Source organism: Amphibalanus amphitrite, unplaced genomic scaffold, assembly GCF_019059575.1.
Source record: "Amphibalanus amphitrite isolate SeventyFive unplaced genomic scaffold, NRLGWU_Aamphi_draft 000406F_arrow, whole genome shotgun sequence".
Classification (NCBI taxonomy): Eukaryota; Metazoa; Arthropoda; class Thecostraca; order Balanomorpha; family Balanidae; genus Amphibalanus; species Amphibalanus amphitrite.
The window spans coordinates 71771-96456 of NW_024881900.1; the positions used below are offsets into that span (position 1 = coordinate 71771).

General features: G+C 50.9%; 2 protein-coding genes across 2 annotated transcripts; both read right to left on the bottom strand.

Moving 5' to 3' along the window:
* Nucleotides 1-1185: 1185 nt before the first annotated feature.
* LOC122390728 (proline-rich protein 36-like) lies at nt 1186-11405 on the bottom strand. The gene is made up of 3 exons (XM_043383944.1): nt 11280-11405; nt 8403-8607; nt 1186-3724 (listed from the first exon to the last, which is right to left on the bottom strand). Exons 1-3 carry the CDS (start codon nt 11402-11404, stop codon nt 2048-2050), a joined length of 2007 nt encoding a protein of 668 aa, XP_043239879.1. The 5' UTR covers nt 11405; the 3' UTR covers nt 1186-2047.
* A 357-nt stretch (nt 11406-11762) lies between these two features.
* LOC122390722 (insulin receptor substrate 1-like) lies at nt 11763-24419 on the bottom strand. Its single transcript, XM_043383936.1, has 13 exons — nt 24263-24419; nt 19838-20066; nt 18612-18709; nt 18220-18419; nt 17847-17986; nt 17417-17568; nt 16932-17050; nt 15192-15330; nt 14219-14335; nt 13626-14005; nt 13232-13375; nt 12718-12855; nt 11763-11947 (listed from the first exon to the last, which is right to left on the bottom strand). The coding sequence occupies exons 2-13, from the start codon at nt 19901-19903 to the stop codon at nt 11763-11765; spliced, it is 1878 nt and encodes a 625-aa protein (XP_043239871.1). The 5' UTR covers nt 19904-20066; nt 24263-24419.
* Nucleotides 24420-24686: the final 267 nt, after the last annotated feature.

Here is a 24686-nt window from a genome sequence, read left to right on the forward strand (position 1 = left end):
GTACCGTGTTAGTGTAGTGTGCACTGTTGCAGTCTCCGCGAATCATGTTAGTGTCGTGTGCACTGTTGCAGTCTCCGCGTCTCGTGTTAGTGTCGTGTGTTCTGCTGCAGTCTCCATGTCTTTTGGTGATAGTGTCGTGTGCCCTACTGCAGTCTCCTTCTAGTGGTGATACTATCTTGTACACTACTGCAGTCCCCATGTCCCTTGGTGTTAGTGTTGATGTTGCAGTCTCCAATCTCCATGCCCCTTAATTTTTAGCATCCTGTGAACTATTGCAGTCTCCATATCCCTCGGCTAGTGTCGTGTGAACTATTGCAGTCTCCATGTTCTGTAGCTAGTGTCCTGTGAACTATTGCTGTCTCCAGGTCCATATTCCTCGGTTAGTGTCGTGTGTACTGTTGCAGTCCCCATGCCCCTTGGTCCTAGTGTCGTGTGTACTGTTGCAGTCTCATGCCCCGAGGCTAGTGTCGTGTGTACTGTTGCAGTCTCATGCCCCGTGGCTAGTGTCGTGTGTACTGTTGCAGTCTCATGCCCCGTGGCTAGTGTCGTGTGTACTGTTGCAGTCTCCATGTTCCGTGGAGTTAGTGTCGTGTGTACTGTTGCAGTCTCATGCCCCGTGGCTAGTGTCGTGTGTACTGTTGCAGTCTCCATGTTCCGTGGAGTTAGTGTCGTGTGTACTGGTGCAGTCCCCGCGCGCCGTAGTTGAGTGTTTTGTTCGTTGACTGCTGATATCGTGTTGTTGCTGTCAGCAATCTGCAAAGCCGTAATAACTTCGACGTCCTAATTTGTTATAAGGCGATGGTAATTGATATACCATGCCTGCGAATTTAACTTAGTAGGTTGCGCCGCCATGGAATGTTAGGTGACAACTGACAAGTGGATGATCACACGCGAATACTGGTCACTGTATGGTCGTGGAGCGTGATACGTGTCGAAAGGTTGCGAAAGACCCGGGAAAAGCATGGTCCTAGCCATCTTGGTCGAATTATGGCGATACGATACAATTCGTCAATTCGCCGCACAGCTGCGGACACAAAAATAACATAGATTCTGCTCCCACCAAATTACTAGTCTCGCTCGCTGAAATCAGCATTTGAGGGGTTGATGCGAGAGGGTGAGAAAGAAAAGCATGCGTGATTCGCCACCGCAATAGGCAACAAGGATAATGTGTGTTACGCCCGATGCCCTCGGAAAATGACCTTGCCCAGCCAAACTACAAGTAGTGCCAGCTTTAGTCCTAGTTATCAAACACTGATATTCTAGATATCAAACACTGGTTCGTACCTAGCACTCATGTATTAAAATAATTATCTATGCACAGTACGTGGCCAATGTTAGTTAAATGTTGGCCCGGCTCGCGGCCGAGCATTGACAAGCGATGCCGAACAAGACCACAAATGACTAGCGGCGTCTTGAACGGAGCAAATAAGACTCAACAGATGTATAAAACAACACTGATATGATCCTTACATAACAACAGTAAAACCACACTCGCGGACCGCGGGGCTCCTCTAACAGAGGACGGCCGCCCCACCCGGCCATTACCTGACGGCCGTTCGCCGGCGACCAGCGCCGGTCGGCGGGTACGGCGCGGAGGCCCTGCCCCGCCGGCGCGCCGGCAGCAGTCCGCCGGCGCCACAACGAGCCGCACAGCGCGCGCAGACACCTCTCACACACTCACACCGCCAACACGCGCATACACGTAACAGACGCACATCACGACGGGCGCGCAGCAAAGCTCAGAGCACCACCGGGCCGGCGCGCCGCCCCGTAGAAGACGACCACAGCGCCACCGCCTGCACACAGCAGCCACACGCCGCTACGCTTTAAATAAACTTGTATATAAAATAACAAAATACCTCGGTAAAATACGGGCACGCGCGGCGCGCCGTGGAGGGTAGGCGGCCCCGGCGCAGTGGCCCGGGACCCGCCCACCAGACGGCGGCGTAGGACCGTGTCCGCGCGGCCGGACGGAGCGACCCACCGGAGTCGGCGAGTCGCCCGGGCCACACCGCACCACCGCCGCCGCGGCCGCCGCCGCCCGACCTTAGCTGTCGCGCTGCTTCAGCTTCCCCGTCTCTTTGAAGTCGATCTTGGCGTAGGTGAGCTTGCTGGCAGCGGCGAGCTGCGCCTGACATGCGGCCGTGTCTCCGTCCACCAGGTCCAGCGAGGCGTACACCACCTCGGGCTCCTCTGTGGGCAGCGCCGTCAGCGAGCGCGAGCCGCAGCTCGTCTGCGGCCGCTGCTGCCGGCTCTGGCTGCACGGCGGCGGGTTCGACTCGTGCCGCTGCCGGACCGCCGGAGGCGCGGCCGCCGCTGCCGCCGCCGCCGCCGGCGCGAAGCTCGTCAGGGAGCTGCTGGTGGTCAGCGGCAGAGGGGTGGGGGTTGGTGTCGGCGCCGGCGTCTGGCGCGGCGTGGTCGCCTGCGAGCTGGCCAGCGAGGCGCGCGGCGTGACGCTGGCCACCGAGCCGCACGGACTGGCCGAGCCGAGCCGCGACTCGGGCGCCGGCTCGGCGGCTCGGAACACGGGCACGCCGCTGGCCGTCAGCGGCTCGCAGTCGGCGCCAGCGCCCACCTCCACCTCCTCCTGTATACTGTTGGACGACGACAGAGACTGGGAGGACGGTGAGCGGTCTATACTGGTCGGTGCGGCGCCGCCCTCCGCCGCGCCCGGCGACAGGCGCTTCGAGTCCTTCTTGCCGCGCTGGCTGAGCGTGCGGAACATAGCGCGCGGGTTCATGGCGTCCAGCTTGCGCAGCAGGCCGGCGCCGGTCACCCCCGAGTTCTTCCGCTGCACCTTGGTTCCGGAGCCGGAGCCTGGTCCGGGGCTGAACCCGGAGCCCATACTGCGGCGGCGGTCGTCCGGAGAAGTCGTGTCCGACTTTCGGCGTTCCGTGTCGCCGTCTAGGGAGGTCTGCACAGAGAGGAGGGCTGAGACGGGCCGGCGCGGCGCCTCCATCGCACAGTAAGTGTCCGGGTCGCGCCGGCTGCCGGCCGGCCACCGCTCCGGCTCCCGCTCCGCCGAGGAACGCGCCGAGCGGGAGCGCATCACGGGCATCGCCGGCGTCGGCCGGCTGCCCAGCGACATCTCCAGGTAATCGCCGTCCGTGCCGGCCGTCGCCGCCGCCGCCGGGACACCAGGCGGGGTGGCCAGCGAGCGCGGCGTCATGGCCAGGTAGTCGGAGGTGTCGGCGGCCGGCGGCGGCGCCGGGCCCGGCACACCGCCGCTAATCTCCATGTTCACGTAGTCGGACGTGGGCGCGGCGGTGGGCGGCGCGCGGCGCAGTGACATGTCCATGTTGAGGTAGTCGCCGCCGGCGGGACTGGCCAGCGGGCTGCCCAGCGGCCGCACCGGCTCCATCGACATGTAGCTGTCGTTCTCGGTGGTCGGTGCGCGCCGTACGGCCGGAGTGCGTCGCTTCAGCGAGCCGGCCTGCGAGCCCGACGAGGTGTCCTCGTCCAGGTGCATCGGGCCCATCATCAAGTAGTCGTCGTCGGTGTAGTGCGGCTGCGCGTCGCGCCGCTTGGGCCGATGGCGGCGCCGGGTGCCGCCGCCCGCGCGCGCCGGCGCTCCCATCGCCACGCCCACGTAGGTCTCCTCGGCGCAGGGCGGCGGGTGGTTCGGCGATCGGGGCGCGCGCTGCGCCGGCACGTCCACCGGCAGAGAGCCGGTCGACTTCTTGTCACGACGCTTGAACAGCATCCTCCAGCCATTGCTGTGAGTCTGCCGCCACCAAACGCGCCGTGTCAGTACAGCCAGGACCCGCCGAGAGAAAACGGCAGAAGATATACCTCCACCATCGAACAATGGTAATACTCGGACTGATTCGAGCTTAAGAAATCTGGAGCCTAGCGTAGCCGACAAGAATCCCATATCCTCACCTTTTCGCCAGCTAATCCAATGCTAGCCCAGTCACTAAAACTAGCAACAGTTCAAGCAAGACGTACCTGAGCAGTAAGCACTATTACCAGTAAAACGCCTTTTGGGCGAAGAACGAGCGAGCGAGATAGTGAGCCCTACACGTGCGCAAGAGCGAGAGGGTACTTCCAACGGGGGCATTCCACGATAGATCGACCAAAGCCGTACACCCTATTTTATTTTTTGCTTAAAATTGGTCTAATGGGTTGTGATGGGCGGGGAACCCAGCTGTGGCAAGGATTTTTTTCTTCGAACAACGGTTTCCGAGATATAGCCTCGGGCAATTCCTGGAGGTCACGCTGCAACCCTATGTTTGGCGGCTTATAACTCAGAAACTATTGGTTTTCTATGGTAAAAACTTTATATGGTTCAACTCGCAATCAACCAGCAAACGTTTTGGCTATCTCGGATTGTCGATTTTTGAAAATTTTGATCACGTGACATCTTGATATTTTTTCGAAGAGTGACCTTGATATTTTCCCAACTGAAAGTCGCAATTTTGTTTGATGACGATTAAAGCCTTATCAATTGTCATTCATATGCGACAATAAAAAAAGTGGCTTTCGGCCTACATTGACCTGAGATCAGGTCATTTTTTGACCTGTCCTTTATAAGTCAATGGCAGAAATATCGGCTACCACCGAAACGCATATGACCGGTTCAAATACTTTTGAATCATGTTGAGTTAGGCTATTATTGATGGCACTGGTGCAGCTTTGTATCAGTGACCCGCTGAAAGGTCATCCGAGGTCACGCGTTGAACACACAATAATTTTCCGTTTTTGGCTGTACCTTTTGATCTAATAAAGAAAGAGACGTAGAATAGGCACCAATCCGTTTGCTTTCGCCTAGCGCCAGTTCGTTTTGAATTTCGATACCGATGACCTGAGGTCAGGTCAATTTCTTGACCACCCCATTATAAGTCAATTGGGGAAAAATCAGCTCCCTTATTTTTACACTAAAACGCGTCGGAATTGCCTAATATACCATGAGTGACTCCATATGCGACTAACTTTGACTACCTTGAGACCTTTTTTGCTCTTGGTCAACTGTGACGTTGCTCTTGGGTCATGTGACGTCATTAAAGGTCACCAAATGTTTTTTGCTAATAATTCCTTACAGGTTTGAGATACAGCCGCGCGGATAGGCTCATTGTGTTCAGCTCGTCAAGACCCATCGAATGATATATATGATGACCTTAAGGTCACGTGACCTAAGGTCAACTTTTGACCTTGACCTTTCGAGGTCAACATACACATGTTTCGATGCGGATCGACGAGAGGGTCACGATGGTGCTATTAGTTTGTTCCTAGCTGGGATACTTCGAAAGTTATTCGAGAAAAAACTTCATATATGGGGCATTTCACGATAGATCGTACCACTTTTTTCCAATTTGACACCCTCATCTCTTGGATTTTAACGATAATTGGTCTAAGGGGTAATCAGGGTCTCTGAATCCTCCTGTGACAATTTCAGGCTGATCAGATGAGTAATTTTTGAGTTATAGTGTATAACATGTTTTGGATCTTGCGTTGCAGCGCCAAGTTTGGCGGGCTGTAACTCTAAGACGGATAATCCAAATGCCAAATGCTATACGGCATTGAACTTGCATTGAAACAAAGAATAATATGCATTTGTAAAATTTTGAAATATTAACTATTTTTGATATATAACACCTCGAGCTTTCTTTCATTTGCATTTATATGCCTTTGGGACCAAATTTTTTTGAATTTTTATTTTCTTAAAAACATTTTTGGATCATTATTAAGTAGTATGCAAAAAATTAGGAAGGTGTTCTTTCTATAAATGTATTTATTTTGCGTTACCGTAATGGTCTCAAATTGTGATTTCGGGAAGAGAGCCTACAAATGGCGTGGTAAAGCTGCCTAGTGACATCACTGGCTACTGAAAGTTCAATTGAAGTCATTTGTGCCTGACTTTTGGATTGTTGACCTTGCTTGACGTCATTCTTACGTCACTAGGGTCATAAGAGTTTTTCGTCAATAACTCTCGATCAAATTGAACTAGAGAGACGGGAAAGCTACCAATGGACTCGGGAAGACCTTGCGAATTGAATGATGTGCAATATGATCTCATTCACCCAGCTTCGTGGCCTGACCCGACTGTTAACCATCTCTGTGGCGGCGCTGTTTGTCCAGCGCCGCGCTGGTTGGCTTTGCCGCGGACTCGGGGCGGTCACGTGATGCCCGGGGGCTGGCTGCCGGCTGGGCCGCCCGGTCGGGGAGCGGAGCCAAATACACGGCAGTGTGCTGACCCGAGTTCAGCGACTTATGCTGACCTCACCAGAACAAACAGTATACCATTCGACGCGCCGGAGCTAGGCAAACACAAAGATGCTAAAATCGCGGCTCTGCGACCATTTGTTGCGAAGTTATCTACCAAAAACCGGACCCGTAATTTGGGTCACTTGAAATGACCCCAGGGTTCACCAATGAACCCGAGACCTTAAAATGTGGTATCATTCGATGCATCTTGTAACGGCGCATATGCTCGTTTTTTCCGCAAGGTTCTAGCTCCATTAGAGGCGAGACGGCGAGCTGGGGTCGTACCGACCCCCGGAAACCCATTTTGTATGCATTAAAATGAGGAACTTATAGAAAGAACACCTTTCTAATTTTTTGCATGTCGGTTTTAAATGACCTGAAGTTTATTTTGAAGAAATAAAAATGGCAAAAATTTAGGCCCCAAGGGCCATAATAGACAATTAAAAAAAATACGATTTTTTTCAATATGTAAGGATTTTATTTCCAATTTGAAAAAGCTGTATTAATCTTTGATTCATCGTTAGTTCAAAGCTGTTTACCGTTTGTTGCTTGCTTAGCTCGTTTTTGAGTTATAGCTCATCAAACTCACCCTTACAATCTGAAGTTTAGAAAATATTATGCAATATAACTCAAAAAGTTTTCATCTGAGAAGTCTGATATTTTGGCAGGTGTTTTTGGAGCCTATGATTACCCCTAGTACCAATTTTCATTCAAATCTGAGGGATGAGGGTGACGGGCCTGGTACGATCTATCGTGGAATGCCCCATATATGTAGTGCCGCCATTTACACTTTCTTTTTACCCCTGTGACGTCAGCTTTGACCTGACCTGAAAATGACCTGAGTAAAAATTGTAGACCTTATCCATGTGTACCCTGTGCCGTTTACCGCTTGTCGCTATCTTGCTTTGTTCTCGAGATCTCGCTGTCGCTCCCGCTCGTAATAATGGGAAGGTCATAAAAATGACCTGACCTGAGGTCAACGCAGGCCGAAAGCCACTTTTTTATTATTGCATATGAATGGCAATTGATAAGGCTTTAATCGTCATCAGACAAAATTGCGACTTTCAGTTGGGAAAATATCAAGGTCACTCTTCGAAAAAATATCAAGATGTCACGTGATCAAAATTTTCAAAAATCGAAAATCCGAGATAGCCAAAACGTTTGTTGGGTGATTGCGAGTTGAACCATATCAAGTTTTTACCATAGAAAACAAATAGTTTCTGAGTTATAAGCCGCCAAACATAGGGTTGCAGCGTGACCTCCAGGAACTGCCCGAGGCTATATCTCGGAAACCGTTGTTCGAAGAAAAAAATCCTTGCCACAGCTGGGTTCCCCGCCCATCACAACCCATTAGACCAATTTTAAGCAAAAAATAAAATATGCAGGTGTAAATTTTAAGTTTTTTTGGTCGATCTATCGTGGAATGCCCCAACGGGCTTGTGCAAAGCACCGTTCTAACCGGTCGCTAGCGGTGTGCCAAATTTGAACGCAATCGGCCCAGCCGTTCCTGAGATCTGGAAGCAGCATTCTGCACGTGCGCACGTGCAAGCGGGGTCCAAACTGACTTTTGCACGGCACCCTACTAACTGGTCCCCAACGGTGTACCAAATTTGAGCGCAATCGGCCCAGCCGTTCTCGAGATCTGGGAGCGCCCCCTGCACGTGCGCACGTGCTGTAGCACCCCAACCTTAACACATGCAGATGAATTATCTGATGGAGACCTAACCGTGTACCGAGTTTCAATTCAATCAGCCCAACCGTTGTGCCGTTATCGAGGTTGCAATTTTGGGGGCTCTTAAAAAATGTCCAACTTTACCACGCGCCACGTACGGTGGTTGGCAAGAACGCATGGTGGCCATCACACCACAGATCTTTTACGTCCAAGTGACATTCAGTAAAGAAGACCGCTTGTCAATCGGATGTCCCGTTCCTAAGATATTAGCTTTTGAAGAGCGTCCCCACGGCCGGCCGGCCGCTCATACCTACTCAGGATTTTCCCTTAATTCAGTATGAACTCGCTCGCTCGCTCGCTCGCTGCGCTCGCTCGCTCGTAGCAAGTTGCAACTACTGGAGCAAAACTACAAAGCGAGCGCGAGCTGCCTGCCCCCCCCCCCCCCCCCCAACGAGTAGTGAGCATTACATCTACCTCCCCCGCCACCTCCCCGTCCCCATACGGCGGCGGGGGGCGGCGGCCTCACCTTGTCGCTGCCCTGGCTGCTCTGAGAGTTGGAGCGCGGCCGGTGCCGCAGGCTGTCCTGGCTGCAGTGCGACTCGGCTGCCGGACTGCCCGTCTGCTCGCGCAGCTCGGTGCCCTTCTGTCGGCGCCGGCAGTACTCCTTGAGCGGCGTCAGCGGAGAGTCCAGAGACGAGCTCAGGTGCGGCGAGCCGCTCACCGCACCAGAACTGCGGAAAGAGGGAGAAATGTGATAATCTACTCAACGCAAATGAAATGGATGGCTGTGATGAGCATCGTTATATATACTATGTAATACGAGAAGTAGTAGCCTTTGCTCATATTAATGTTCAAATAATGCACAAAATTGAATATATTAAAATAATACTGATATTTCGCCTTGCGGCATCATCAGAGTACACACATACAACTTTAGGTTTCACAAAATGCAAGAAAGAAAGAGACACGTGCGACTTTACCACGGGAACAAACGCCAGCCGATAGTCAAATCTTGTCCTATATAAGAACATAGGAAGAACCTATAATCTACGTTGACTACATTTTATACATATGATAACAAATACATGTAACAGTACGGTAGAGCGAAGAACAAACACACAACAGCAATAGGAGACGATGTGCAGACTGTAGAGGCCAGAGACCTATAACACACACCATGTCGGTCAGACACCAGAGGGCTACCCTAGTAGAGGCCATGTATCTAACTGATTGTTCAGACTGGGACGCCTGTCCCGAATGGCCAAAGCCTCTGCTATCTTTCTGTCTGCTGCATCTTTGCACCGGCGTATGATGGAGACAGACAGCCGTGGCTCTGACACATTGGGGTGACACTGTTCCATATGATCACCAAATGGGGTCTGCCGAGTGCGATTCGCGCCGTCACGGAAATGCTCATCGAATCTATATCTGATACACCGTTTGGTTTCACCGATATAGATTTGCGGTGGTCCTCCCAAGTCAGCACATATGGTGCACGTGATTGTGTACACCACGTTCTTAGTGGTGCACCGACCCGTCAGACCACTGGTGCACGTGCGGCATGAACGCTTTCCAGCGCGGCATGGAGGTGGGTCTAACGCCGAGTGAACAAGGCGTCTTTGGATGGTGTTCTCGTTCTTCCAAGACGCCGTGAGACTCGGATTGACTGATTTTAAGGCAGCATCTACTCTCCTAGTCAGGGTGTCGTCTATGAAAGGAAGGGTAACGTATATCCTGTCTTTCTTCTGTGGTCGTTGTGTTGTCTTTTTAGGGTGTTTGTGCTGACGTATAGCTTGTCGAGCCACCCCGTCAAGCCAGTGGGGTGGGTAGCCGTTAGAGAGGAACAGTGCACGAATCATATCCATGCTGTGTTTGGCGCTGGTCTGATCTGAAGAGACTTTGAGTGCACGTAGAAACTGTGACCTCACTACCTCACTACTACGATTCCGCCCAGCCGTTTAAGATGAAAAAAGCAGTAGTGAGGTCACAGTTTCTACGTGCACTCAAAGTCTCTTCAGATCAGACCAGCGCCAAACACAGCATGGATATGATTCGTGCACTGTTCCTCTCTAACGGCTACCCACCCCACTGGCTTGACGGGGTGGCTCGACAAGCTATACGTCAGCACAAACACCCTAAAAAGACAACACAACGACCACAGAAGAAAGACAGGATATACGTTACCCTTCCTTTCATAGACGACACCCTGACTAGGAGAGTAGATGCTGCCTTAAAATCAGTCAATCCGAGTCTCACGGCGTCTTGGAAGAACGAGAACACCATCCAAAGACGCCTTGTTCACTCGGCGTTAGACCCACCTCCATGCCGCGCTGGAAAGCGTTCATGCCGCACGTGCACCAGTGGTCTGACGGGTCGGTGCACCACTAAGAACGTGGTGTACACAATCACGTGCACCATATGTGCTGACTTGGGAGGACCACCGCAAATCTATATCGGTGAAACCAAACGGTGTATCAGATATAGATTCGATGAGCATTTCCGTGACGGCGCGAATCGCACTCGGCAGACCCCATTTGGTGATCATATGGAACAGTGTCACCCCAATGTGTCAGAGCCACGGCTGTCTGTCTCCATCATACGCCGGTGCAAAGATGCAGCAGACAGAAAGATAGCAGAGGCTTTGGCCATTCGGGACAGGCGTCCCAGTCTGAACAATCAGTTAGATACATGGCCTCTACTAGGGTAGCCCTCTGGTGTCTGACCGACATGGTGTGTGTTATAGGTCTCTGGCCTCTACAGTCTGCACATCGTCTCCTATTGCTGTTGTGTGTTTGTTCTTCGCTCTACCGTACTGTTACATGTATTTGTTATCATATGTATAAAATGTAGTCAACGTAGATTATAGGTTCTTCCTATGTTCTTATATAGGACAAGATTTGACTATCGGCTGGCGTTTGTTCCCGTGGTAAAGTCGCACGTGTCTCTTTCTTTCTTGCATTTTGTGAAACCTAAAGTTGTATGTGTGTACTCTGATGATGCCGCAAGGCGAAATATCAGTATTATTTTAATATATTCAATTTTGTGCATTTTTTGAACATTAATATGAGCAAAGGCTACTACTTCTCGTATTACATAATCTACTCAACGCCCCAGAACTGCGGGTGTGAGGGTGACGCAGCTCATCACGGCAGCCAAACTGGGGAGAGACCGTGCGATGCATGAGTAGGAAGCATTCACCACGTCGATATTCTGGGGAGACTATGAAAAAGGAAAATGGAGAAAATGAGTCTCATATCCTGGAACCCTGCTGCTCAAAAAATAAACTGATAGATCAGCTATGACAAGACAGAGAAGAGCTGAGCTCCCAGCTGATTTTCTGCTACGCACGGAATTTCGCGCAGAGTTCCAGCTGCCATTCGCTCGGCGTTCCCGTCCCACTCACCTGCCGTGGACTCCGGGCTCGCCGGTGGACGGTCGCTCGGTGGAGTTCGAGTCACTCTCGGAGCGGTCACGTCGGCGCGGCTTCAGCGCCTGGCTCAGGCGGCTGCCCAGCGAAAAGGCTCGCATGCGCGTGCTCTCGCCGTCACTCCGACTGCGGAGAGGGTCAGGCGAATTAGCAAATACTCTTCACAACAAGCCAGTGGGCGCAGAGTTGACCATCAGCGAAACTTAAAACGACAAACACCAAAATCTCAGGGAAGAAAAAACGAGAAGGGTGTTCCGATATTTTCTGCAAAGTTCTCCGAGATCAGCGTAAATCAGGGACGGCCGCTAATCGTCTCTCCTACCAACAGAGTCCAGCAACTCACGGCTGACCGGCGTGCTACCCGTCAGCCGTGGCAGCAGTGTGCCGGCCGCGCTAGGCGCGTCTGCTACCACTGTGTCCCTCTCCTCACATGGATCTACGTGCATACTACCCCTTCCCTCACCTGGCGTGCTGCCGGTCGGCCGCGCTGGCGGCGGCGTGTCGGCCGGTCGGCTGCGCGTCCTCGGAGGGCGGCGTGAGCACGGTGAGCGGCGCGGCGCGGTCCAGGTGTGCCGACTCCGACTGCGGAGTGCCCGAGAGCAGACTGCAGCTGGAGCCCGGCGACACCTCGACGTACGAGTCGGCTGCCGGACGCACGGGGCAGTCAGAGACCGAGGGCGGGGGAGGGTGGTGAGGCAGCCGGATGTGCTTGAGATGAAAGGTAAAGCTGGCCGAAAAAAGGAGGCTGGGTGCATGGTAAAAAGCTACTGGATCTGCAGAGACGGTCTGGCACAGGAAGGGATTGCGTAGCCGAGTTGAGCAGCAGAAATATTTTAATACTAAAATGTGATCATGCGTCTTTGTTGTGGGCGAGGAGAAGCGAATGGCCTCGCGGTTGCACCTACCGACTAAAACTGAGAACTATATAGAAGTGGAGGACATGAGGCGGTAGTGATCAGGAATAGTTTTGCGACCCGGCGAAGCGGAGCTACTGTGGCTGAAATATCGTGAACGTGATATTAGGACAAGGCATGAACAACAGAAAGTTGAGTCGTGCACCACCCGAGTGTTCGTCCATCCACGGCGGTCCCCGATCTGTGCGCGTGCGGCGTCTGTGCAATGGCATGGACCTAGCCTCTGACTCTCACCGACCCACATACCTAAACTCAGCGGATTCCAGTCTGAAAAGGAAATTTGAAACGTTCAAATCTCCGTCCGTGGTCCCACGAATCATCTCTTTGGGATTCAGACTCGTTCAACTCTCTAGTCTCACTCCTTTCCTTTCTCTCGCTCCACTTCTAATTTTTATGCCACTTGCCACTCTCAATCCACTCCCACATTTTCTCACTCTATTTCCGATTCTCACACGACCATCCGCAGTGCCTGGCCAGCTGAGCCCGTTCCCGACCCTTACCGTCCGATATCTTGCTGGCTCGTTTGCCAGCCGGGTGCACGTCCATACTGGGGCTGACGGCCTCGCCCGCAAAGTGGGGGTGTCCCGGTGCGAACGGCACGTAACCCTCCGGGTCGGCCCCGCTGTAGCTCAGTTCCGCTGCCGGGAGAAGGGGGCGCCGGTTAGATTTGAGGGTTCCGAGGGGATGACAGGACGAGACAGAAGCCAGAACGTCGAGAAGGCAGAAGGATGGGTCCAGTGTCCGGTCAGGGTGGCAGCTGAGGCCCGTAGTTCAGCACATTATGACACATTGGACACAAACAGAGGCACAGATAGGTAACGATCAAAGAAGCATCTGGGCTTCCCACCACAAAAATCTTACATACCAGTTGAAAAAGTATCCTTTCCCGGAGTACGTACAGTGTGAAACAGAGTTCCAACATCTGATTTTATTCCCTACCATCTTGCAGCCAGCAAGCACCACCCAACTATGCACCAGCCCGTGACCGGCACAGGTCACCGGGCAGTCACCCACCATCGGAGAGGTGCGACGCGCTGCCGCCGCCCACGCGCATGTCCAGGTAGTCGCCGTGCTCCGACTGAGGGAACATGGGCACGTAGCTGTCCTCGGTGATACTCGAGTCGCGGCTGTGGTGGCCGCGGTGGCCCTGGCTCGGCGCTGCGGAGTGAACAGAGGGACTCGGGTTAGTTGGAAACGGAGATGGTGGCACAATAATACTGCAACAGGGTGAAAACGATGAAGGAGACACAATCAGCTCACACAGTGTAATCGCTCGATAAGATCACAGTTCAGGGCACATTAAGCATTGGCAATCGAATAATAACATGATAAGCATAACAGCCGCAAAGAATAGGACAAGCAAGCATCGGCGCCTTCCTTCACCCCCGCCCCGCGGCTATCCACTCACTGGGGCTGGTGATGTATCCGTCGGGCGTGTCGCCGCCGCCGCCGGGCGCCATCACCATCGGCAGGTAGGCGGGCGCCTCCTCGGCCCCGGCCGGCGCCGGCTGCCGGCCCGGCGAGATCACCATCGGCAGATAGGGCGAGTCGGCCGACGGCGGTCCGGCCGACGCCGAGCCGGCCGGCGCCAGCGGCAGCGACAGCGGCGGCAGCGAGCGCTTGCGGCCGCCGGCGGCGTCCTGCGGCTCGGCGCTGGCGCGGCCGCGGTCCACCATCAGGTAGTCGCCGGCGGCCTCCTCGACAATGGTGTTCTCGGAAGTAATCGGGTGGCAGACGCTGCCGTGCTCGTCGATACTGTACGAGGAGCTGCTATCCACGGACGCCGGGCTGGGGGGGGGGGAGGGGCGGTCAGCGCGGGCTGAGAAGTGTGACAGGCATACACGGCACAACCCCACTAGCCGGTGACAACTGAGCTTTTGGCAGAACCAACAACTTTTCACTTCTTAATATCACACATGACCGTGAGCAATCTCGGTCATGTCTCACACATGTCTCGGTTACCTTGCTCACTCGAATGATGCACGATATTATAGCGCTCACCTGAAGGAGCTGCTGGGCACTGGCGGCGATCCGGCCGTCATGCTGGAGCTGCGCGAGTGAGCCACCAGAGAGATACGGCTGTGGCTGTCCGTGCCGACCCGAGAGCGGGTGTGGTGCCTGCCAGCCGTGAGTTAGTCGGTCAAGCCCAATCATTTACAAAAAAAAAAAACGTACACACATGCATATAATACGCAACATATTATACATACGCGCGGCGTTGTGATACTAACCACACGACAAGTTTATACGTGACACCGACCGTTCCGTGCTTCTATCCTCAGGATACTGAAATCCTTCTCCTCCACGCCGCAACCCCCCTCCGGGCCGGACAGGCAACTTTATCTCATGCGGGCTGCTCCCTTGGAGCGGCACCGCTGCTCCCGAGGGAGCGCACCCCGTAGCCGGGTGCAGTGAGCGCCTTGGGGCTGGGTGGCCTGTCCTCTGGGCGGGCTCAGCCCCGGCGACTCACTAGGGTGCCTGCCCAGACCAATGTCTCCCCCTATATCCTATCATCCTCCCGGCTCTGAAATGGTCTCATTGGACCAGTGTTCTAAAATTGGATTTTGGTTGGGTGTGCTGATGAAGAAAAAAAATCCTAGGATGAGAAAAAAAAAGAAAGGAAATAACTGAAGTATTTTGCAAAATGGTGTAGGCAGGATTTCATGTCAGGATCTTGACAGGGTGTGAAACAAAATGATGTGGGTGCATCAACTGTCAAGTGACATGTAAACTGGCTGTTCGAATACATGAAACCTTTTTCAGAGATGAAGTAAAGTCAGTCATTCATATTTTAGGGATGAAAATATTTTCCCCATCAGGTGTGATTTGCCACCAAAAAGTCTGAAAAATGGAACACTGCATTGGACCGAAAGGGCCTAACCCAACAAAACAAACAAAACAAACGAAAAGACACGCGCGTAGAAACTTGGCGACACACGGACATGTGTCGTCCGTCAGTAATTATAACACTAACCCGTGCAGCGTGGCGTGGTGTCGGTCGCCCGTTCCCTCGCTGGTCGTGCGCGGCCGACTGGGCACCGACCCGGACCGGTCGCGACCCGGCGTGGTCGCCGCAGGAATCGTGTTCACAGACGTGTGGGAACTGTTGTTGGCTGTTGGCGGCGGAACAGTGGGGGTCAGGTGAGGCCGCAGCGTACGAAGCGACGAGATGAAAACAGTGGCAAATCGTCAGCCTTTCAGTTGCCTCGGTATTTACTCAACTTACAAACTCTCATGATTGGAGAGACCACAACTCGGTGAAAAGCGCAAACTAGGAGAAACAATTGGCGCTTACAGTCTTTCAATGAAGTCAGCAACTGAAACTATCGCATGATTGTTCTGTATTACCCGCATTTTGTTTTAAAATGTTGTCAGCAAGCAGGCGATGCACGGCGATGCATGCTTTTCACCCGAAGCACCCTTTTAGTTTGTAACATCCCTTCTAAAATTGTCACTAAACAGCCACCAGTGAGCCGCCATCACTGTTGAACAGACAAGTCATCTCCTCAGTACGATCAGACAACGGCACACACATTTAACCACGGCAGAGTAGCCAGGGAAATGAAGAGAGCGCTGAGGTAGAACGAATGTCACTTTCACAAAGACGAAAATCAGGGACATGACGAGGGAAGATGAAGAAAAAATGTGTTTTAAGCTCGACAATAACACAGAACAAAGTGACTGTAAACACGACCAAAGAGCTCTCTCAAATAAAACAAGAAGAGCTTCCAGCTTCCAACGAATCAGTCATAATGGATAAAATGAAAGCCGCATGAGATTCAGTAATGCCGTCACAAAAAAGAACGATTCACCTGACACCTCACAGAACGCAAAGGAAATAACACAATTTTCCTAAAGACACAAGACGTACCTATCAAAAAGTGTCTGAGCACCAGTTTTGTTGCCTACAAGGAATCACAACTGAATAGACTGTAGGCATACAACCGAATGCAAACAGACAACTTCTAAATTGCAATACCGCAAAAACCACAGCCAACCGATAGAAGCCCATTAGCAATCACTCTGCACTCGAGGCATAAGCTCCCGGCGTCTGCAGCTGACCGTCGTGTATTGCCGTGTGTTACCAATGCATGTATCCCTATCTACAGGCAGAGCTGTTCTTCCTCCCACACACAGATACTTAGACAAACACAGGAGCACGGCCAACTTCAGCGTCCACAGCTGAGCCAGCGAACACTCAGAAACAGACAGAGAGAGACAAAACTAGACAGACACGGGAGTACGACCGATGCTCAGCGTCCACAGCTGAGACACTAGGAATACAGAAACAGACAGGGAGCAAAACTAGACATAGGAGCTGCAAGACCGTAGTTCAGCGTCCACAGCTGAGACAGGAATACAGAAACAGACATAGCAATAAACCAGACAGATACGGGAGCACGATGAGGTCCAGCGTCCACAGCTGAGACAGCGAATAAAAACAAACCGATAGACAGCTAACGACACGAATCGGACTGAGACAGTAAGCGGTCGTTAGTGGGTTAGAAGAAAGCAGAGAGACAGTGGGTGGGTAGGAGAGAGGAGATCGAAGGCAGGTGGTTAACTGAAAAAAGAGAAGGGTAAAATTGAAGAAGAGAGTCGGAGAGACACGATGGTGACTGAGAGAGCGGCCTATCCGGACTGGGCCGGGACCGGAGCCGGAGCCGGAGCGAGGTCGGGGCGGGACGGGCCGCGGACGGGAGCTGTCTCTCACATGAGTAGGTGTTGCGGCGACCTTTGGCCACGTTGATGGGCCGCGACGGCTCTGAAGTGGAGGCGACGCGCGGCCGTGACTCGCCCTGCTGGCTGCTGCTCGACTCGCTGCTCCGAGAACTGACGGACGGCGAGAGCGCAAACAGGTCAGCAGCGGCCACTGAACAGCGGTCCGTCGGGAACAGAATACCGCTCAGGTGTGAGGCACCGCACTTACCGGCCAGGGTGGTGCACCAGGTGGAGGAGGGCTACAGCAGCTGCGTAGGCTATCAGAGAGCATGGTTGCAGAGATTCTGCATATACTAAGACATGAATTTCGATATCATTAAATCATGAACTAAAAACTGAGCAAAATAAACGCGAACATGCCCTGAATCATGTACTTTTGATAAGCATTAATAAAATATGCATATTGTCAACTGTTTCCACAAATGATTTTCCAACTCGTTCACAAAAACACCCACCAGTGCGTGAATAGTCACTCACTTGAACTTAGTCTTCATAACTTCGTGCATATTCTGGGCGTAGATGCGTTCGGCGAGCTGCATGTAGATCTCTCCGGCTCCAAAACACGAGGTGCGGCCCACCTCCAGCCAGAAGAAACACTCCATGTGGCGGCAGCCGCGGATCACGGAGAACTGGGAACGAGCAGACCGCGGTCACACACCGGAAAACCTCCGAAAAACCGTAACATAACGGCCGGATCCAGCAAATCCACGAATAAAGGTCACGAATGACCGAAATCACACGCAGAAGCTGCTAACAAAGGCGATCAAAATAAAACCGGGAGGAGGCAGTGCAGTCGGGGTCGGTGTGTGGGTCAGGGCCGATATCGGGCAGTATCGGGACGCGGGTGAATCAGGGTCAGGATCGGTGTCAGTGTGGGGCTCGAGGTCGGGTCGGGTCGGGCGCTCACCGGCAGGTCGTAGGTCTCGTTGTTGTTGCGTTTGTTGATGAGCTGAATGCCGTCACAGGTGAGGCCCACACAATACTGGCCGTTGAGTTTCTTGGTGCTGCCCAGGCCGCGGTCGGTGATCGTCACTTCCCACATGGAGTCTGCCGGGTACGGAAGGGAGGGCGGCATCAGCGAGGGGACCACGGCCGGCGGACATAGGGGAAAGACAATGCGCGTGGTTTAAACGACAGGTGTCCGGACAAACCTCGTCACTTCAAAAACAGGGCGAGATATACGGGCGGTATGGCCGGGAATAAAAGTAAGCTCGCCGTGTCCCTGGTGATACCCACCGGCCATCGCCTACCTCCCACGCCTCCTCTGGGCGCTGTCTCACCGTAGTGCGGCCGCGGCGGCTCGGCGTCGGCGTGCCGTCCGCCCTGGTGCACCCAGCGCAGTCGCAGCAGCCAGTCCGTCTGCTCCTCATCCGAGTCCAGTCCCAGCGTGTAGCTCACCGTGCCCATCAGGCCGATGGCGTACTTGCACTTGGGCTCCTCCTTCTTGCTGACGCTGAAGCACGGTGACAGCGGGATCGTCCTGCCGACACCGCCGCCAAACTCGTCAGCTAAAGCCGGGCATGGTCGGGACAGCATCAGGTCACTAGACCTAACGAGATGATGCATACATAGTGGTAGCAACTGAAATAGTCCCTTAAAAAACACGAAAATAACTACACATAGGTGGGAAGCACAACAAATATATGGAAACAATTGGCAGATAATTCCGTACATTTTGCATTTGTCTCTGGCTCTCCATTTCTTGTCAGACTCATAAATATCCACGGAGGCCGTGTCCTGGCGTAAAACAGCCCATCTCTTCTTGAACTTCTGAAAACAAACAAATAATGTCAGTCAAAAACGTCCAAGAAGCTGTGCTCGAAATAAATATTCCTGTTGAGCAAAATAATACTATACCAGTAAAACGCCTTTTGGGCGAAGAACGAGCGAGCGAGATAGTGAGCCCTGCACGTGCGGAAGGGCGAGAGGGTGCTTCCAACGGGCTTGCGCAAAGCACCCTTCTAACCGGTCGCTAGCGGTGTGCCAAATTTGAACGCAATCGGCCCAGCCGTTCCTGAGATCTGGAAGCGGCATTCTGCACGTGCGCACGTGCAAACGGGGCCAAAATGACTTTTGCACGGCACCCTACTAACTGGTCCCCAACCGTGTACCAAATTTGAGCGCAATCGGCCCAGCCGTTCTCGAGATCTGGAAACGCCCCATGCACGTGCGCACGTGCAGTAGCACCCTAACCGCAACACATGGGAATGCATTGCCTGGTGGGTGCCTACCTGTATGCCAAGTTTCAGCAAAATCGCCCCAGTAATTACCGAGTTACTGAAATGGGAACAAATTTGGCACCTCTTATTGTTGTATTTTTCACGTGCACTGGGGGTGACCCACATGCATCGAGAGTATCCTATTTTGGGTAGAAGGGATGCTGCTACCCTACAAAAATTACCGCAAGTCAATCGCCCAAGCGGCTGCTGAGATATGAGCCTCTCAAAATCACTGCTTTTGCAAAACAGCTTGAACACCCTTGACTTTTCACGTGGCACGTGCCACGACGGTCACTGAGATGTATCGAAAGTAGTCAATTACGGGGTAGAAGGGTTGGGGCTACCCAACAAAAAAGACCGCAGGCCAATCGGTCCAGCGGTTGCTGAGATATAAGCCTCTCAAAAGCGTTACAGGCCGGGCCGGGCCGGGCCGGGCCGGGCCGGGCCGCTCATACTGAGATTTTTCCGTTATATTGAAAAGACTCACTTCGCTCGCTGCGCTCGCTCGCTCGTAATAATAGGATTGCAAAATAAATTGATTCAATGAAAGGCCAAAAGTGCAGTCATGATCCAGCAGCTTCAATTCTGTCATGTTTAAAAATGTTATGTTCTTTTCTTTATGGCATTCTTTCAAAAAGGCATTATTCAGGGTATGTGATGTAAGGTGAATGCACCATACCTTTTCTTCTTTCCTGCGGACTTTGAGGTAGCCCATTTTCTGGATTTCGCCCAGCGTGTCGGCCATGGCTGATCTTGTGGGATCAATGGTGACTAGCGATTGGTGTGCGGCGACTCAGCGCCCCCACCTCTGATGGCACCAGCTCAGCACCAGCACCGGCGCTCTGCAGGGTCACCAGTCACAGACGGCGACTGTGGCAGAGCTACCAGGACGGCCGCGGCCGCCGCACCTGCCCAAACACACATCACAGTTGCAATCGTAGCATATTGAAAGGCTACACTGGGCAAAACTTATGGTCAGTACAATAGCCCGCGCGGCCCTGGGGTCTCCAGCCGAACGCGCAGCGCTGGGGGGGGGGATATTACTCCCCCCTCCGCTAGCTCAGAAACCAAGGGCCGTAGAAATACCTACACGGAAGGCGGCAATCGAAAGCTCGTAACGAAAAGGTTCAGGTAAATGCTTAACATTTTCTTAAAAGGTCAAATGTGAGGTCAAGGTCAGGTTAAAGGTCAAGACATGATTATTTCCTTCAATATAGGTGAAAATTTCAATTGGTTATTTTTGCCTTAAAAAGGTTTCTTTCCATGCAGAATTTTACGGGGAGTTCAATGGTGCCATTTTCATCTTCCTGTGTTGCATATTTTGGTCAAAGAACGAATTTCAAAATTTTACCTATGGACATTTTCAAAGATTTTGGACAATATCAAAGCCATTTTTGAACCGATTGACTTGACTTTATGTCTATACTTGTCATGCAAGTATAGACTATATATATAAGGCCTGTACACATTCAGCTGCTGTGCTGTTGTCAGCCGAGAATCACTCACACTATTGGCTGAAAAATTGATGACGTTATGTTGCACATGCAACATGACGTCACTTCTCTGCTGCCGGCAGCATGGGCTGACGGGCTGTGCTGCTACGAGAAAGCAAGTGCAGAGATGCCGAGCCGTCAGCAAAAGCCATAAATGACGCATTTAGACACTGGTAGTGGCGCATGAAAGCAAATCACGTGCCAGATTTTTATTGAGCACTGCAGATAAATGAAATTTGGACACCATGTTGGCGCTATCCACATATATTTGGTTTCATAAATAATTGTCGATACAAGAAAAATACTTATTACTTTCGCACATTGTCAGTAAGTATTTTGATAATATATCTAACTGCTTAAGTATTGTATTAATAAAGAACATGAAGATGAGGCGAAATATTTGTTTACAACGCCATATTTGTAAACAGTCAGCCAGTGCTGACATTTCTCATCAGCCAAATGTATACAGTTCCGTCAGCCAGAAGCGGTGGGCGGAGCCTATTTCAGCTGACAACAGCACAACAGCTGAATGTGTACAGGCCTATAGTCTATACTTGCATGACACACATATTTTACGTTTTTTTATGTTGAAAATTTCAATTTTTAAAAATTTCATAGTTATTTTCTATGCCATTTATTTTTTGTAAATTTTAAGTAAAATAAAAAAGAAAATTCTGGAAATTTGAGATACATAGGTGTTTTATAAAACAACATTCTGCGTCTTATGTTTTAAAATTTGAAATTGCTTATTAAATGAAGGAGAAGTGGCTATTTGAATATTGGTCTATTTTTGCACGAAAATCGCGCATAGCGACGCCATAAAACTGTCATTTCTTTCAAAATTTTCTTACATATTTCGCCAAACTTTGTACAGCATATGTGTCAAATTGATGCAAAAGAAGGTACTGAAAGTTTCTGTGTTAATAGCTTATGCAGATCATGAGTTATCCCAAAAATCCAGGAGGGGATAATATTTACCCCCTACCTGCCCCCCCCCCCCCAGCACTGCTAGGTTTACAATTATCAAGTCACACTTGGTCACACTAAAGACAGCTCACATGAGACCATCAGCATATTCACAAATCACGCTGGGTCAAACCACACACAATTCACAGAGTGTCAGCACATTCACACTTTATAAACATACTTTTTAAACATACCAAATTCAAGTTATTTACAAAAGACAACTTGAAAATATGTGCTGGATCATAATAGCACAACCAAAGTGCAAAAGGCCATGTTGAATACCAAGCCTGTCCTGCCTTATCTCAGTTTACCAGCTGATCAGTGTGATGGCACAGCACCAGCAATCTCCAAAAACAATATAACATGCTTTCCAGTGTACTGTATGCCTATGCTGCCAAAATGGGTAGCTGAATTAAGCTTTTTTACATACTTTACAAAACTAGTCTGCAATACAAGATAGAATTTCCTCAAATAATTACACAGACTACATTTTCCTGTGAAAGAAGAAAAATTTGCTTTGAAGTCTTCAACTTCTGCCACAATGCAATTTTTTATATTGCTCTGAAGCATGCATAGGTTGCTTTCCTATACCTCAAAATTACAGTCTGTGAATAACAACCCCTTACAAATTTACATTCAAAAACAAATTATCTATACATGACCTTGAAAGAAAAACATCAATGCTCTTCTGAAAACAGATGTTTTAAGCTTGACAGCACATCCTGTCCTTCAGGTCTCAACATAGGGTCATCACACAATAAATTGTAATTTTTAGCTTCCAGTTCCCTTTTCATGCTACCTAGTATCTAACACTGTTCAGAACACAATACATATACAACTTTCCCTGCACCACGACTGGTTGCTGATGCAAATAAGACAATACTCTAAATTCAGATGTAGTTAGGTAGGCACAATAACAAAATACAGCTTCAATGTATGTTTCACAAAAGACATTATTTGTTGAATGGGACCGCACAAGCTTGATATGTGGTCCCATATTGAATGATTCACATATTCAAACACATTACCTACACACTAATAGAAATTAGGGAGATCTTCAAACAAAGTTTTCAGTGTCACTGAAAACTTCAACCAGCTGCAGAAGGAAAAAATGTATGCATCCTAAATACTGGCAAAAGGGTGCTATGACAATGAAGCCACTAAAAAATTAAAAAGCAAACATGATGAAAGTGTTTGCTGAGCACTTGGTCATGGCCTTGGCATGTTGATTCAGTGTTCACATGACTCAGACTGAAGAATTGCAGTCTGCATTGAATGGCTAGGTAACTATTCTACTTTACCAATATTACTTGTATGACCAATTTAGCTGGCAGGAAATTCAGGCTCTTTACTGTAGTAGGTGAAATATCACATTAGTGATGGTGTAAAAACAAATTTTAAGCTGACATTATGTAATACGCTCAATGTTCATCCACAAAGTCAACACACCCAGATAATTCATTCATGAAGCATTAACATGAACTTTTCTCTTCATGTAAATGTTATAATTAAGTAGTAGAGTAAAGGGCCATGTCTTTGGTGCATTATCATCCGGCATCTCCCGTACCCGGACCGACTACGTCATCTTCGCCTCCCCTCGCTGTACTACCGACGACGCAGAGGCGATATGATCACCGTCTTTCAGCTGCTGCACGGCGAGATGGCAGTGGAACCCGAACGGTTCCTGCACAAGAGCACCTCCAACCAAACAAGAGGCCACCAGTGGAAACTGCTCAAGCCCAGAGCGAACACCCTGACACGAAGAAACGCCCTCAGCACAAGAGTCGTCAACGACTGGAACGCCCTGCCGTCCACAGTAGTGTCTGCCACATCGGTTGCTCAGTTCAAGGCACGACTGGACCGACACTGGGCGAACAAGATGTACGACATCCCGAATCCCTACCATTAAGAGCCTCGCCTTTACCTGTCACACACGCTCGATGGGAGCGGGACCTCCAGGCCTAGTGGCCTTATTACCCGATAACCGATAAGGTAAGGTAAGGTAAGGTATTATCTCTAAGCTTTGAAGTACTCGTAAGCTTTGCACAGTTTGGCCAAAAGTATGAGTAAATAGAAAACAGCTTAACCCCATGCGCATGAAAAGAGCTCAACACTTTCCAGACTTGTTTAAGGGCAGGGTATATACAGGTACACAAAGATAAATATTACTAACTTTTCATTCTTCTGAAAAATGTTGACGACAAACCAAATTCCACACCAGGAATGCCACGAATTATAAGCTTGAATGGTTGGGAACTTAGTATTCTGTTTCTTAGTTATGTAAGAAAAACTTACTGTATCATTCAATTAAACAAATGCCTGCCAAAAACACCATAACTTCCAATACAAATTGAAATACAGGGAGCACTACACCCACGTCGCGCCACTTTCGTCTACAAGGCGGTCGCAATGCATGATTTTGCCATTTTTCGCCAGCCCGTGTAGAAACAAATGAGTTTTTTGAAGCAAACCAAATCTTAAGACTTTTATTGTGCCAAATTTGAACTGTCAGCACTTCACAAGGTTACCATTGGAAAACGTGGTGGGGCACCGATATCGATTGAGCAGACGCAATCACGCAAAACGCTCGAAAGCGTTGCGCGCCCAGTACTGAAAAGTGCTGGAAAACGACGTAAAAGACTTACCTGAGTCATTCCACAAGCTCTGAAACGTCAACAGGGTCGTCCAAATGCCACATACAGATCACACAACTGCGTACAATTTCCTATGCTCTTCAGCGCAGCGCGATCATTACGAGGTCACGTGGGCGGTTGTAAACACATAACGCGCATGCGTACGTGTGCCTTGCGTGTGCCATTCATCGAAACTTGCGTGGCAGCCGCGGCGACGGCAAGGGCCTCGGCGGGGGACCGGAAAGGGGAGGAGGGGTCTCGTGACGTAGGTCAGGAGCGGGTCACCTGCGATGGACGGTCGATGTACGCTGGTCGCATGCCAAGCAGAGGATATATTTGTGGAAGGCCGCATGATCCACGCGCACAGCGCACGCGTGTGCCATGTGGCGTAATGTTATCGACCGCGCCCGACCAGACGTCTGAAAGTCAATGCCAT

Coding starts and splice junctions, on each gene's coding strand:
- LOC122390722 (XM_043383936.1), bottom strand. CDS start 19,903: ATGGCCGACACGCTGGGCGAAATCCAGAAAATGGGCTACCTCAAAGTC. Junction 15,331..16,931: donor TCGCCGCAACACCTACTCAT/GTGAGAGACAGC, acceptor CGCCGCCAACAG/CCAACAACAGTTCCCACACG. Junction 11,948..12,717: donor AGCCAGCAAGATATCGGACG/GTAAGGGTCGGG, acceptor TGCGTCCGGCAG/CCGACTCGTACGTCGAGGTG.
- LOC122390728 (XM_043383944.1), bottom strand. CDS start 11,404: ATGCGAGCCTTTTCGCTGGGCAGCCGCCTGAGCCAGGCGCTGAAGCCG. Junction 8,608..11,279: donor GAGCCCGGAGTCCACGGCAG/GTGAGTGGGACG, acceptor CTCTTTCCGCAG/TTCTGGTGCGGTGAGCGGCT. Junction 3,725..8,402: donor GCAGCCAGGGCAGCGACAAG/GTGAGGCCGCCG, acceptor TGGTGGCGGCAG/ACTCACAGCAATGGCTGGAG.